Source organism: Pelobates fuscus, chromosome 3 (genome assembly GCF_036172605.1).
Source record: "Pelobates fuscus isolate aPelFus1 chromosome 3, aPelFus1.pri, whole genome shotgun sequence".
Taxonomy (NCBI): domain Eukaryota; kingdom Metazoa; phylum Chordata; class Amphibia; order Anura; family Pelobatidae; genus Pelobates; species Pelobates fuscus.
Genome location: NC_086319.1, coordinates 315466524 through 315482760, shown reverse-complemented (window position 1 = coordinate 315482760; position 16237 = coordinate 315466524). Strand labels below are relative to the sequence as shown.

The 16237-nt window shown below is 41.8% G+C and overlaps 1 protein-coding gene across 1 annotated transcript; it reads right to left on the bottom strand.

The window, feature by feature from the left end:
* Positions 1-450: 450 nt before the first annotated feature.
* On the bottom strand, positions 451-15368 carry LOC134601182 (apoptosis-enhancing nuclease-like). Its single transcript, XM_063445635.1, has 4 exons — positions 15296-15368; positions 7684-8424; positions 6041-6241; positions 451-1675 (listed from the first exon to the last, which is right to left on the bottom strand). Exons 2-4 carry the CDS (start codon positions 8368-8370, stop codon positions 1478-1480), a joined length of 1086 nt encoding a protein of 361 aa, XP_063301705.1. The 5' UTR covers positions 8371-8424; positions 15296-15368; the 3' UTR covers positions 451-1477.
* Between the last annotated feature and the right edge of the window lie 869 nt (positions 15369-16237).

Here is a 16237-nt window from a genome sequence, read left to right as displayed (position 1 = left end):
ATGAATAGCATCGGATCGGATGTTCATGGATTAGACGGTGATGCCTCTGATGTTGCAGAAGGAGGCATTTGCATATGTGGGGTTGGGAGAGTATTCGTTGTATATAGCTAGGGACAGCGTCAGCATAGTCTTAGGAATCCAGATTTCCATTCGGAACACTATAATGTTTCTTTAATTGGTCACTCCAAGCACCAGTGGCCCTCATCTTTTCTATGAGTAAACATGTAATGTGGCACATATTTAAATTAAAGTTATTTTCCAAAAATAAGCCACACCAGCGCAAACAGATGACATGCCAACATCTGTAACTCTAAAATGATATCAAGTGTTTGTGTACAGTCTTCTTAAGACTGTTCCTTATCTTAAAGAAAAAAAATTACACATAATTATAGTTTCAAAATAGATATTGGGTTTTAATGTTTAAGGAAAGACCAGAACATCACATTGAGATCTTGTCATTAGCCAATAGTTACTCAGTTACAGACTTATGCGCAAATAGTGAAAAAATAAATCAATAGCAGCAATCACAAAGGGTAGTCAAGACGTTGTGTCTTTTAACACAAGGTTAAATTGTGTTGGATTCAATAGATTCAAGTATGTGAATGTCAACTTCCTACCCATCAAAGTGAAAAGTTATGTATGACACAACCAACACCTGACTGTAAGGTTAATAGGAAGCGACCCACTCCACTACATTTAATTATGATTCTTTCAACAGTTGTTAAAATGTGTTGGATTCCTATATAGCATTTCCCTTAATTTGCATTGCTAAAATATCCATATCTCCAATATAAGAGCATTTCTTACATCTATTCACACATTGCACAACAATATCTCCACTGCTTAGAAACTGCATAAACGATATAAATATATCATACATTGACGGTTTTCAGACAGCAGTTTTTACTTGTTTTGTACTCTGTTTATTCTTAATTATAAAGCAGCCTATTCCATATAAATTGTCCAAAAGTAACCTAAATCTGGATCCTGCAGCCTTCTGAAAAGGAGCACCTTACTCTAAAAAACGCTTAAATACTTATGGCAACACAAAGTTAGGATTTACAGCTCTGTCTAGGTATTTTAAACAATTCCTAGACATATCTAGACAAGTTAGGGAACAAGAAGGTGTGAGCAGTTCATCCCAAAAGGATGCATATGTCATTCTCTAATAAGAGATTGGATACAACAGGTAGAATCTGTTTAAGGAATACTGGAGCAATTCTTTGGCATCATATCAGGAACAAATCACTACAGAAATATTTGCAATAGGATTATTCTACACTAAGCTTGCCCCAGAATTGCTACAGCTTATTTATGATAATATATGGCTCACTGAATACAATGCTTTATGATCAGGTCACTGCATAGAAAACCATATGTTATATATTATAAAAACTGTGAATAAATAAGTGTATATTGCACAATATGAATGTAAACATGTAAAGAAAATGCTCTTTAACTAGAACAACATGCTATTTTATCTATAGTTTTCATTTAGATCTGGAGGCCAGTACTGATCCTCCATGTAACTGTTAGTATCATGGACAATAGGCTTTGTGGGTGAACTGGGGTTTGAGTACAGATGTAGGTTCTGCTCCCATTGATCCTCTACAATTTTGTAGAGTTCCATGCATGCTTCGGCATCTTCTACAGAAGAGTGTCCCTTTTTACCGCCCTAAAAATAAAAATAAATAAAACACCCCAAATATTACTCAGAAGGATAAAAGTTACACAATATTATAAAAACACAACTTGATTTACACAACATTGTCAATGTGTGTATTTCATAAAAATGTTATCTTTATGAAATACTAACAAGAAACTTGCTACAAGTCCTTACAGTAATTTTATGGTTAGTTGATAATGTTATATATAGAAGTAGTGTCATTGTTCAGTTGCTAGCGTTTTTTAGAGAGAGAATGAAGTGGCATTATATATATATATATATATATATACACACACACACACACACACACACACACACACACACACACACTGCTCATGAATGAAGTCCTAGTAGGTATCTATATCCCCTGTAAGCAATGCACTAAATTAAATAGACACTCTATGCACCATAACAACAATAGCTCATTTTTATTTAGTATTAGGGCACTGAGTCTTTCCAATGTAGTTTCCTGGTTATCTGTCAATCCATTTTGAAAGGTTTGACAAAAACCAAGGGCTGTCGTCAGCATCCAAAGCCCGGTCCCTCTGCAGTAGAGGTTAACTTATGTTTGATAAAGGAAAAGCTGCATCAGAACATCAGAATGATTTACAGCATTAGAAAGAATAAAATACACTAAACTATCCGAGTTCTATACGGAGGTCACATTCCATGGATTGCCTTGGCTTTTATGAGAGCATACAAATGCAGGATAACATGCATTGTGAACCACCCACCTTGAGAACGAGGTCATGGTATGGAAACAATAGTAAAAATATCTGTATATTTCTATAAGGAGTGTCTCCACATACCACGCTTAAACAGTGGACAGCTACATTCATCCCAGAGATTGATATAGTTCAATTTACTTTAACAGGAATTCCATAGGCCTTTGTAGAACATGTCTTTGAGTGACCTATATAAATAATAGTCAGCCTCCAAACCATCAACTACTTTTACAGAGCTTAAAGCGGCACTGTCATGCCGAACTTACCTTTCCTCAATCTCTTCCTCTTCTCCCCCTCTCTCGGGATCTGTTATTCTTTTCTTCCTGTCTTCTTTAGTTTTCTTTAAAATCATAAGACAAAGTAGGGACTCTGTCTTATGGAGGATTCCTCCGCTTGACCAGCTCTGACCAGCGGAGGAGCAAAGTGTGCTTCATTTCCGCTGGTCAGACCAATTTTCCCATGATCCCTAGCTTTCCTCCCAGTTCCCACAATGCTTCCTGTCAGTATTGCCGAACGTCCTGTCACTTAGACAGAACGCCAGCAAAACTGCCGAATTGCATCCTAACAGAATGAGCACTGTTTCTCCATTGGTGTTAGGATGCAATTCGGTACTTTGTTCGGATCGGAATTTCATTCAAATGAATGAAACTCCGATCCTATTCATTGCTGTGGCTGCATCCTGCAGCCGCTTAGTAGATAACTCCCTAATTCCCACGGTATCAGGGAGCTATCTACTAAAAGGCTGAAAGACCTAAATTGGTCTTTCAGCCAAATTTACTAACACCAAGTAAAAATGACTTGGTATTAGTAAATAATATGCCCCTACTCGCTATACCGAGAGTAGGGGCATGTCTAGTAAGCAGTGAGCACCTAAACGACGGGTGGGGGCCGTAAAGTAAAATAAGGGAGGGAGACCTATTGTCCCCCCCCCCGAGCGGTGGGTGGGAGCCATAAAGATAATGAGGGGGGGGGGGGACCTACTGTCCTCCCCCCGGCCCCCACCCCTGGCCGGCGGGTGGGGGCCATAATGGTAATAAGAGGGGGGGGACCTACTGTCCTCCCCCCCCGGCCCCCACCCCTGGGCGGCGGGTGGGGGCCATAATAGTAGTGGGGGGGGACCTACTGTCCTCCCCACCGGCCCCCACCCCTGGCCGGCGGGTGGGGGCCATAATGGTAATAAGAGGGGGGGGACCTACTGTCCTCCCCCCCCCGGCCCCCACCCCTGGGCGGCGGGTGGGGGCCATAATAGTAGTAGGGGGAAGGGGACCTACTGTCCTCCCCCCCGGCCCCCACCCCTGGCCGGCGGGTGGGGGCCATAATGGTAATAAGAGTGGGGGGACACCTACTGTCCTCCCCCCCGGCCCCCACCCCTGGGGGGGGGGGGGGGGGGGGGGGAGACCTACTGCCCCCCACCCCTGGGCGGCGGGTGGGGGCACTAAGTAAATTCCCCCTCCCCCCCCCATCAAGGTGACTAGGGGTGCCCAAGCCCCTAGTCACCCACCCCCCACCCAAATAAAAAAATGCCCCTACCTACCCCCCTTACCCTAAAAAATAGTGAGGGGGGAATAAAATTGCTAACCTGTAAAGTAAAATTAAACTTACCATTCGACGTCTTCTTTTTTCTAAAATCTTCATTTTCAGCCCCAAAAAAGGGCAAATAAAAAACCATCATAGCCGTCGAACTAAAAATAAAATAAAAAACCCGAGCGCAAATAAAAAAATAATCCATCTGCACCCATGGAGGGCTCCGCGCAGACTGAGCTCCGAAGGGCGGGGCAAGGCTTATAAAGCCTTGCCCCGCCCTGCAATTAGCCTAAGAACACTGATTGGTGGGTTTAAGCCAATCACAGTGCTCTGTGTCATTTTACAAGCGTGGGAAAGTTCTTTGGAATTTTCCCACGCTTGTAAAATGACACAGAGCACTGTGATTGGATGGCTCGAAATCCATCCAATCACAGTGCTCTGTGTCATTTTACAAGCGTGGGAAAGTTCTTTGGAATTTTCCCACGCTTGTAAAATGACACAGAGCACTGTGATTGGATGGATTTCAAGCCATCCAATCACAGTGCTCTGTGTCATTTTACAAGCGTTGAATGGTAAGTTTAATTTTACTTTACAGGTTAGCAATTTTATTCCCCCTCACTATTTTTTAGGGTGAGGGGGGTAGGTAGGGGCATTTTTTATTTGGGTGGGGGGTGGGTGACTAGGGGCTTGGGCACCCCTAGTCACCTTGATGGGGGGGGGGGGGGGGGGGAATTTACTTAGTGCCCCCACCCGCCGCCCAGGGGTGGGGGGGAGGACAGTAGATCCCCCCCCCCTTATTACTATTAAGGCCCCCACCCGCCGCCCAGGGGTGGGGGCTGGGGGGGGAGGACAGTAGGTCCCCCCCCCCTTATTACTATTATGGCCCCCACCCGCCGCCCAGGGGTGGGGGCCGGCGGGGGAGGACAGTAGGTCCCCCGCCCCCCCCTTATTACCCCCCCCTTTTTTTTTTTTTTTTACAGTGAGCAGCCACAGGCTGCTCACTGTTTAGTGGACATGCCCCTACTCGCGATATAGCGAGTAGGGGCATTGGGGAGATCTCCCTTGTGCTATTATGGGGGTCATATTGACCCCCATAGAGTGAGGAGGGGACCTGGGGGGCTTATGAAGTGGTGGGGAGCACTGCTCCCTGCCGCTTCTGTCTTTACATATTGCAAGGAGGGAGCTGCACGCCGGTAGCTCCCTCCTTGTAATAAACCGAACAAACAAACGAACACTGATACACAGTGTTAGTTTGTTCGTCTGATTTTTTCTATTCATTCATTCGTCTGTCTGATGAATGAATGAATGAATGAATGAATAGGTGAAATTCCCGTTCGCATGTCCAGATGTTTCACTGGGCATGTGCGGGAATCTCACAGTCTGTGTAGTGTGGGTAGATGACGTGTCCCACAGGGACTTCACCTACCCACACAAAGATGGCGGCGCCCTGAATATAGATCGGGGCAGAAAATAAAGAATAAAAAATAGGTAATGTGGGGGGCATAGGGGCATTTGGGGATGACTAGGGGGTGGATGTAGTTGAGGCGGGAGGGGGGTTAAAAAAAAAAAAAAAAACTGAATTCGGCATGACAGTGCCGCTTTAATAGACCAGCTATCTCCTACATCTCCCTGTTATTTGCCATACATGAACAATGAGATGACAGTGTCCTATCTATGATAAGCTAGGGAGCAAATGTAATTTGGGAGTCTTGGTTTAGAAATGCAGAGCGAACACTCAAGCGCCGTAATCCTTAAGTAAATGCATGGGTTTATCAAATCTGTTTAGTAAATGCTGTAATTTCACAGGAAATGAAGACAATGATAATGTACTGAAATGCAAAATTCTCTTATTTTTCGGGACCTCATACCTTTTAGAATTTTCAACTGGATGAACTTACTATATACCGTCCCCTAGGTAAATAGTTTTGTTGCCTTCATTAAACTGGTAGAACACATGCAGACTCAAGTTTTATTAGTATTTATATTTTAGCCTTCTGGACAGTTGTCTATTTAAAATACAAACGTTACTTTGGAGATGGCAGGTTTGCTAGAAAACTTTTTATATTGAAAACATGTATAAAAATAAATAAATGTATATATGCATTAGTTAAACATCATTAGTTACCTGTATGTGTTTGTTTAGCAGAGCCAACGTAAGCCTTTTCAAGGAGACATTTTGTCTTGCTGGAATTCCTGCCATTTTATTCAGCAATCTCATTTTACTGGTATCCCGTGTCTGGTCTCTGGGAGGGAAGTACTTTAGAGCTTTAAAATCATTGTGCAAGGCATGTCCGACAACTCTGTTGTCCTTTAGTAGATTCAGAATCTAAAAGTAAAATGATACATTAGTACTGCCAAAATATATATCCATCGAGTGAGAGATGAGAGGCTGATAAACTCCAATCAGTCTTTAGCGGATGCAAACATACTAGACCAGGCATAGGCAACTTTAGGCACGGGAGATGTTTTGGACTACACCTCCCATGACGCTTTGCTAGCATTATGGGTGAGGGAGCATTATGGGAGATGTAGTCCATTACATCTGGAGTGCCAAAGGTAGCCTATCCCTGTACTAGACTGATAAGTTTTATTTATGCTTGTGAACCCCAAGTGATGGGGGGATTGATGCTGTATGGGACAGATTGGCACCCATGCCAAAGCAGTTTTTCTTCTCGTCACCAACGCTGAAAGTGCTATGTTTCTGCACAGTGATGACTGGTATTTTAAGAATTTTAGAGAAATGAAAATGCCAGAACTTTTAACACCTACCTCCTCTCTCCTACCTGTGACTTTCCAATCTCATTTCACTTTGCTAACTGCCTGGTAAACAAACGCTGATAATTACCCTTTAAAATGCCCAAGCACTGCTGATTATTATAATAGAATGTTGCTTGCTAAAATGGAATGCATTAAGCTGCACGTCACTAGAACTCAGTCACAGAATTTGGCCTCAGTCTAATGGAATAGATCAACAAAACAGAAGGCACATTTCCAAATTACATGGATTTTCTGAGAGGTGAACTATTCTATAAAGTACAAATACCGGCCAAAACAAACTTAACTGCTAGAGGAAATTTATAATTAAATCTGCACAGCCTTATATGGATTTCAGGTTATATTTTACACAGGTATAGGATAAGCTAAAGGCCCATTTCTTATTGGAAACCAATAGTTTATGGAGCAATGTTTGCAGTCCAGGTCATACCAGTGACAAGTGCTTCCCAGAATTATTAACGGTTAATCTAATGTTAATATTTTACATGCAAGTTATGCGGTCAGGACAGTACCATCCAAGCAATAATTACACTACTGTTGATTGAAAAGCGGGGGGCTTAAATTTGACTAAACAATGAATTGTAGTAAATGGAAATTTAATAAAATGAAGGCTTTTGGAAAATCCAATTAATTGAGAAGTGAAGCTTCAGCAGTTAGTGTACCATGGAGATTACCTTTACAATATAGTAGCTAAAAACTTGGTTTATGTTTCTGACTTCTTTACTTCTATGTCAAAAACACAGTAGCAAAAAGGGACACAAGAGGCATCCGGACCATTTCAGCTCCTTGAGGTGGTCTGGGTGCAGTGACCCTGTCCCTTTAACCCTTAAATTGTAATTATTGCAGTTCCTGAGAAACTTGCAGCGTTAGTCAGACAGCCACTAGAGGAACTTACTGGAGGTTAGGCGACTTTTGGTCAAGAAGGGGTTTAAAGACATGAGGGGGCTATAGTGCTAGGAATATAACTATGCATTTTACACTTTAATACTTTACCTCCTTCTGAGCAGTCTTAAATGGAATAGCATGCTTCAAGTGATGTCTGGTGATGCCACTCCATCGAGTTCTGTAATCTGTAACTGGCAGCTCAGGTTGGATATATTGGTCATATAAAACAGCCCCATAGTAGTTTACCACACTGCACCGAGCTAGTTCACTGGTTTTTGCACCAGGACCAGTACCCACCATCTCGCAGTCAATGGCAACACACCTCCCGGGTTTCATCCAGGTAAGAAAGGCAGACATGCCTGAAACACAACTGCCTGTCATTGACAGCCCACTGTCAGAGTCAGCATTACTTGACAAAAGATCACTAGATAAAGATCCTGACATTTCTGGTAGTTTGAAAGATATGGTTTTGAACTTGCCAACTGTGTCTGATTGCTTTTCTACATTTATTTTCTCACATTTCTCTTTGAAGCCGAACTGACTGGCGCCACTGACCATGAAGCATGTATTACTTTTAGTAAACTCTTTGTAGCTCTTTTCTTTCATACTATGCAGCCCACACAGTAATTCCTTTTGTTTCAAAAAACGTTGATGCTTTCTACTTTTCCGGCGATTCCCAACACAACCAATTTGCATGTGGTCCAAAGGAGCGGGTACATGAGGCACAGTCGTGTGTTGGCTGGTTTCAGTAAGCCCATGGTATAAATTACTAGACGTGGATGCAAAGTCCTTCATCTTATCTAAAATGGCTTCTTTTGGAATATTTTAAAACTGGTTGTCTATAGAAGTCTATCAAGAAAAGAAAATGCTTTGTAAATGTTGCAATGAAGTATTATAGTGACAGATACTGTTTTAGGTGTGAGTGAAGCTTACACTACTTTTCCCAACAGATATATACAATTTAAAATTACTGGTTTGAATTATGATTGAACAAAACATTTACCCATTTTGCATTTTTTAAGGATACATTAATTTCCCTCCAAAGCATAGTCTTTCACGAGTCACACAAAAGAAATATGCATAAATATATTTTTAACAATACGCATTTCTGTAGCAAAATCAGTTTCAAGTTTACAATAGATAAGACATACTATTTTCTAGCAAACCTGCCATATCATTTATAGATAAAATATAAAGTTGTCCTACAGATTGCTTCTGCCATCTCCAAAGTAACGTTTGTATTATTTTAAATAGACAACTGTCCAGAAGGCTAAAATATAAATACTAATAAAACTTGAGTCTGCATGTGTTCTACCAGTTTAACCCCTTAAGGACACATGACATGTGTGACATGTCATGATTCCCTTTTATTCCAGAAGTTTGGTCCTTAAGGGGTTAATGAAGGCAACAAAACTATTCTGCTAGGTGATGTCCCAGCATTAGTCCATAATACAGACACTTTAAAAAGGAACAAAAAAAACGTATATTCCTGACTAAAGTGTTAACACTATTCAGCCCCCCATAAATAAGTAGAAAACTTACCTTTATTCCAGTTCTGCTGCCAATCCAATGCTTTCCCATAGGGAAAATTAGTAATGCGTGTCAAAACGCAGCGCTGCGCAAATTAGAATCTCCTCATAGAAATGCATTGAATCAATGTATCTGCACGTGGAAAATTCAGCGCCTCCATATAGAGCGTGGAGACGCCGAATGTCCCCCAGGAAGCCCCTCTAGTGGCCGTCTGAGTGACTGCCACTGGAGGTGTCCCTAGGAAGCAATCTAAACAGTTTGTTTTCACTGAAAAAGGCAGTGTTTACATATAAATGACTGCATGAACTGACTATACTCACCAGAACAACTACATTACGGTCCACCCCTCTATAACGAGGCAACTACCACTCTGCAGGACACTATCATTTATCCTGTCCCGTCTCCCTTCCTTATTGTTTAGTTGTTCAGGTGACTATAATGTCCCTTTAAACATCTAGGGTACGTCAAAGAAAACAAAAAATAAATAAAAATATATGAATGTGCAAAAAGTAAAGAGAAAGTATGTCTTTTTGCATTATTATGGCATTTTAATTTTGGGTACGTGTTTTTTTTTGTAGTTTATCAGTTACTGCTGTGTAAAAGCAGAGTTTTAGTTCAAAGAAATCTAAAATCTATAGCATAATTGGAATGTCACTTATATTGCAATGTTTAACCCCTTAAGGACACATGACATGTGTGACATGTCATGATTCCCTTTTATTCCAGAAGTTTGGTCCTTAAGGGGTTAAAGGGACACTGTAGGCACCCAGACCACTTCAGCTCATTGATGTGGTCTAGGTGCTGTGTCCCTTTTGCACCTGTTTTTAACCTTTTATTTACTGGGGAGGGGAGGGGTGGGCGCGAGTGAGGGGGTAGGCAGAGGGATCGGTAGTGCCAGGAATACAGCTTTGTATTCCTGTCACTACAGTATCCCTTCAAAAGAACATTACAAACACCATAACCACTACTGTGCTCTGTAGAGCTTATGGCCCAAGGAGTGCCCTGGTGCCCCTTCACTGTAATAAAATTTTTTAAACAGTCTGATGCCTTATTTGCAGCCCGCCAGGCACCATCCTTCCTTGTGGACTTCAATGGCTGAGAGTGACCAGCTGAAGCTCTCAATCAATGAGCTGACCAGATAAGTGGTTGGAGTGTTTCTTTAAGCTAAAGTATTTTTGGCATTTAGAGAGTACCTTAAAAGAACCTCTATAGGCACCCAGACCACTTCAGCTCAATGAAGTGGTCTGGGTGCCAGGTCCCCCAGGTTTTAACCCTGTGGCTGAAAACAAACCCCTTCAGTGACTTACCAGTATCCAGCGCCGATGTCCCTCGGCGCTGGGTCAGAGTCCACCCACGCTCATCCCCCACCGACATCATCCGGCGGGGGAGACCTATTGAGCATGCGCGGCCACCGGCGGGGGAGACCTAATGCGCATGTGCGGAAATGCCGCGCACGCACATTAGACCTGCCCACAGGAAAGCATTGAAAAATGGTTTCGATGCTTTCCTATGGAGATTTCAGCAACCCTGGAGGTCCTCACACAGTGTGAGGATGTCCAGCGACGCTATAACACATTTTTCATGTGCTATAAACACGGAAGTGCCCTCTAGTGGCTGTCTAGACAGCCACTAGAGGGCAGGAGTTAACCCTGCAAGGTAACTATTGCAGTTTATGAAAACTGCAATAATTACAGTTACAGGGTTAAGGGTAGTGGGAGTTGGCACCCAGACCACTCCAATGGGCAGAAGTGGTCTGGGTGCCTGGAGTGTCCCTTTAAGGAGCTTAAATTGTTATGAGCCCACAGTGTTCCTTTAAGAAATGAACAGAGTTTCTGGGTAAAAATAACTTCTCATGGAGGTTTATATTCATCTGAAAGTTTTGAGTTGTAAAGAAACAGTAAGAAATCTGCATTTGTAAATCTCAAATGTAGGCTACCCTACATTTGTCATGTGTCATGTACAGTATATAAATGAAATCAGTTTAAAAATGTAACAGTTCTTTAGTGATAGCTTTGCAAGGGGATCTACCACCTGGTACGGAATGTCTATGGGGTCAAAAATGCAACTTTCAAAATGATTGCAGAGAGCTGGGTACCCATCAAGATGAAACACACTTGCAAAAAAATAATTGCATGCAGCAAAGGTTTGTTTAGGAGTCTGCCCCAAACAGCAACTGAACTAGATTGTAAGCTCATTTGAGCAGAGCCATCTGAAACGCTTGGTTTTGAGGATATATTTTTTTGTCAGTGAGCTGCAGTTTTATTTTCCTTTTGAATTTTGTGGTGCAGAATAAATTGGCGTGATATAAATGATAACAAAATTGCCTTTTAAGAACAGCATGAAGATACCCAAGCACCCAAAATTTAAGCACAATGACAGAATACTCTGTAACCTAGATATAATGACAATTCCTAGCAAACATATAGATATAGCATCATTTTGTTTTATTTAAAAAATGATAACAATTGCCACGGCAGAGTATATGAGTGTTCCAATCTAGCATTGCAAATTGGTATCTGATAGGAAATGGAAAGATGTAATGGCAGATACTGCTTCTAATAAAGTCATCTTTGTTTTATAACATTTTCCTAAATTTTGGGACAGTACATTTCATATGCATTCCATGCATCAAGCTCTGGTGAAGTGCTCACATAGGGGTAAAACCTATGAATGCACTTTGCACAGGCCAAGAACATCTAATAATGTCATAATAAGGTTAGAATTTCTAAAGACATGCTTCCTGGTGTTCCCAGAAGTGTGACACGATCCCAAAGCCTGGAGTGTCCAAGTGAAAGCAGGTCAGTTGAGAGGTATGATTAGGATAAATACTCTGCTGGATTAAAGTCATTAGCTCAAATAAGAATGGTATTTCAAGGAAATCTAAATTATTAAAGGACCACTTCACATACATAAAGCAATTCAACTTGCAGAAGTACTCTATATGTAAGGAGTATCCAATTTGCTTTGCACATTACAGAAGTGCCTATTTTGTTGAGAAATTGGCACTTTTATAAACAGATTAAGAAACGCCAAGCCAACTGTCAAACTAACAGCAGGTAATGATATCTTCCTCTTATGTTAGCTTCGCTGAGCTAACGTAAGTTGCAAGAAAGCTCTGCTACAGCACACCAGCCACTGTCTCCCCAGGTTATAGTGAGTGCGTTCAAGGGCTGCAGAAAGGAGGTAAGCTGATTTTAGATATGATCCTAATGACAACATGCAGAAATAAATGGATGCACGTTTCCATACTAGATAATGTTTTTTGAAGTGTTAGTGTTCCTTTAAGGGATTGGTTTCTTACTTTTGACATACACTCACTTCTCGAGGGCAGCAGCGCTCCTCATGAGCCTTTCTAAAGCGTGACTTGTTCACAGTAAGACATAGCACACTGAGCAAGCCTAATAAGACTTGATTTATATCATAGCTCCAAAAATTGAGAGGTAGGAAATAGGACACCTGTGTCACTAGCACTGCGCAAAAGGACAAGCCCACTCAGAGAGGACGTGGGCAGACTAATGATATGCTCAAACTACACACATTGTGCACAGATTTCTAGTGTCCAGTCAGGGGCACACTAACTAAAACAGAGAGTTGAGGTTTATTTTCTAAACACTGAAATGTAGCTAAGCAAAACTATACTAAACTGAGTTTGAGATATTTATTTCCACAAGTCATAATTTCTGGCCTAGATTTTGCCATCCGGATTTTTCAATTCATTACAGCAGGGCTTGACAAATTTCTTTGGAATATAGGAGCCAACTAAAAAAGTTAGGAGCCAGTAATTTTCAACGAGAAAGTGCAATTCTTAAAGGAATACTATAGTCCCCAGAACCACTACAGCTTGATGTAGTTGTTCTGGTGTCTATAGCTTGTCCCTACATGCGTTTCAGTGTAAACACTGCCTTTTCTGCGAAGAGGCAGAGTTTACATTGCTGCTTAGTAACACAGTCACTCAGATGGCCACTAGAGAGTCCTGGGTCACTGCTGCACCACGTGTAGCACCCTGGTTCAGTGTCTCCAAGCTCTGCATGGAGGCGCTGAATGTTCCTCATAGAGATTGATTAATGTAATGCATCTCTATGAGGAGATGCAGATTGGTACATTCGCTGCGCATGCACAAAATCCTCCCAATGCTTTTCCTTAAAGGACCACTATAGTGGCAGGAAAACATACTCGTTTTCCTGGCACTATAGTGCCCTGAGGGTGGCCCCACCCTCAGGGACCCCCTCCCACTGGGCTCTGGAGAGAGGAAAGGGGTTAAAATGTACCTTTCTCCAGCGCTGGGCGGGGAGCTCTTCTCCTCCGATCCTCCTCCTCTCCTCCCATTCGGCTGTATGCGCACGCGCGGCAAGAGCTGCGCGCGCATTCAGCCGGTCTCATAGGAAAGCATTGATACGCTTGCGTGCTCTCACTGTGATTTTCACAGTGAGAATCACGCAAGCGCCTCTAGCGGCTGTCAGTGAAACAGCCACTAGAGGATTTGAGGGCTGGATTAACCCTATTATAAACATAGCAGTTTCTCTGAAACTGTTATGTTTATAAAAAAAATGGGTTAACCCTAGCTGGACCTGGCACCCAGACCACTTCATTAAGCTGAAGTGGTCTGGGTGCCTAGAGTGGTCCTTTAAGGATTTAAGGAAAGCATTGCCTTAGCTGAGATCATAAACATTGATCATCTCAGCCATGGCGAAACTGACACAGCGTGGGAAATGGGAAGAAAGGAGAGTAAAAACACGTGCGATCGGAGGGGGAAGGTACATAAACGCGCACACACTGACAGGCTCACACACACACAGACACTGACAGGCGCACACACACACAGACACAAAAACACTGACAGACTCACACACACATTTTTGTTTGAATTGAAACCCACTCAGCCTCCATACCTTTGGGAGAGCTGAGTGGGTCTTTCTTCCTGGGGTCCAGTGGGGCTGCTCTCTTCCTGTGTGTGAGGGAGCAGTCATATGACGTCATATTCCGGCTCCCGACGTCATTACACAGCGCGAGGGAACAGAGAGCAGCTGCAAACAGAGTACTGCTCCCTCGCACGGCCCATAATGCTCCCGCGGGCGGCCGACCACCTCCATGCTCTTCAGGTCAGCCTGCAATATTCCCCATGGCAGCCGCCGTCAAAGCTAGAGAGCTGTCAAATCCCAGACGCCAGGGCGAAATTTCTAGTCGCCGTGGCGATCTGGCGCCTGGAATTTGTCGAGCTCTGCATTACAGTTTAGTGAGTTAATACCAATTAACAACAAATACAAGCTTTATAAAAACTGATATTGTTCTATAAAGTCAAACTGTATACAATATTACTACCTGTATTAATATACATATATTATGTATATGAAGTAATACTATGTGAATAATATATAGTATGACTTTATAGGACAATGTCACTGTATATATAGTATATAAAGTAATACTATATTAATATATGAATGTATAGGACAATGTCAGTGTACATATAATGTATATAAAGTAATACTATATTAATATCATATATAGTATGACTTTATAGGACAATGTCAGTGTGTATATATATTATATAAAGCAATACTATATTAATATTATATATAGTATGACTGTATAGGACAATGTCAGTGTAATATATATATATATATATATATATATATATATATATATTTATAAAAAGTAATAAAATCAGTGTGATCTTAGTATTATTATTTATACAGCACCAGCAAATTCCGTAGCGCTGTACAACATGTGGACTAACAGACACGTAATTGTAACCAGACAAATGGACGCACAGGAACAGAGGAGTTGAGGGCCCTGCTCAATGAGCTTACATGCTAGAGGGAGTGGGGTATAGTGACACAAAGGGTATAAGTAGGGGCAATGAAATAGTATGAGCTGGCATGCACACACACATATATATATATATATATATATATATATATATATGTGTGCCAGCTGATACTATTATAAAAAGTTATACTATATATAATTTTAATATAGTATTACTTAATATATATATCGTATACTATAACTTTATAGGACAATCTCAGTGTGTGTATGTGTATATATATATATATATATATATATAATGTGCCAGCTCATACTAAGATCACACTGATAGCGAGGTGCTGTTATTGAAGCTTGCTATATACCATTACAGAACACATGTACTCTAACTTTCCACATGACGTGATATAGCTGTCATACTCACCGCCTGTGGACCCCTCTAGGTCTGATTTCAGCCAGGTCCCCTCTCCACGTGTTACTCTACCGGCTTTTTCAATCATGCCCAGACATGTCCAAGTAGCCTTTCAAGTTCCCAAGCTGTGATTGGCTGAATTACAACTGACCCCGCCTATAGCTTTTCCGATTGGTGGCTGGTCACATGCAGCAGCGGAAGAGAGTGGATGATGTCATCGTGGAACGCGTGAGTCGTGGTCAACTTTGGAATCACTCCTGGCACGAGAATGCACTCCCCTATGTCTTTCCCGTGATGCTCGGCGGGTTGGGTGACTCGCGCTGAGCATCTCGGGAAATGTAGTCCGCAGCCCCAAAGGTCGAACTGTAATTATTTACAGTGAAGATCGGCAGAGCAATGCTTTTTTGAGAGGGCGCTTTATTTGTTTTGATGGAGTCATATTTATTATTTTCAGTAAAAACAAAAGTTGAGAAATATGTAGGTAATGGGAAAAAAAAATACTGATTGTGGGAGTACCTCATAATTTTTGAGGTTTTGACAAGTGAAGTGCATAGAATAGAACAGGCAGGTCCCGAAAAAGTCAGGATTCAAAATGAATAAACATATAAAATATGTTTAAATGGAGATCAAGACATATGGCTCCTTCCTGCCCAGCAGCTCCCAAACGTAGGGAGGCTGGTGGATTTAAATGTAAAAAAATAATAATTATGAGTGTTGGGGGAAAATGTGAGTGTGTGTGTCTGTCAGTGATTGTGAGTTTGTGTGTGTGTGTGTCTGTCAATGAGTGTGTGTATGCCTGTTAGTGTGTGTGTGTCCAGTGAATGTGTGTGTCTGAGTGATTGTACGTGTCTTTCAGTAAGTGGGCGCATCTGTCAGTGCTTATGTGTATCTGTCAGTGAGTTTATGCGTCTGTCAGTGTGTGTCTGAATGATTGTATGTGTCTGTTAGATTGTG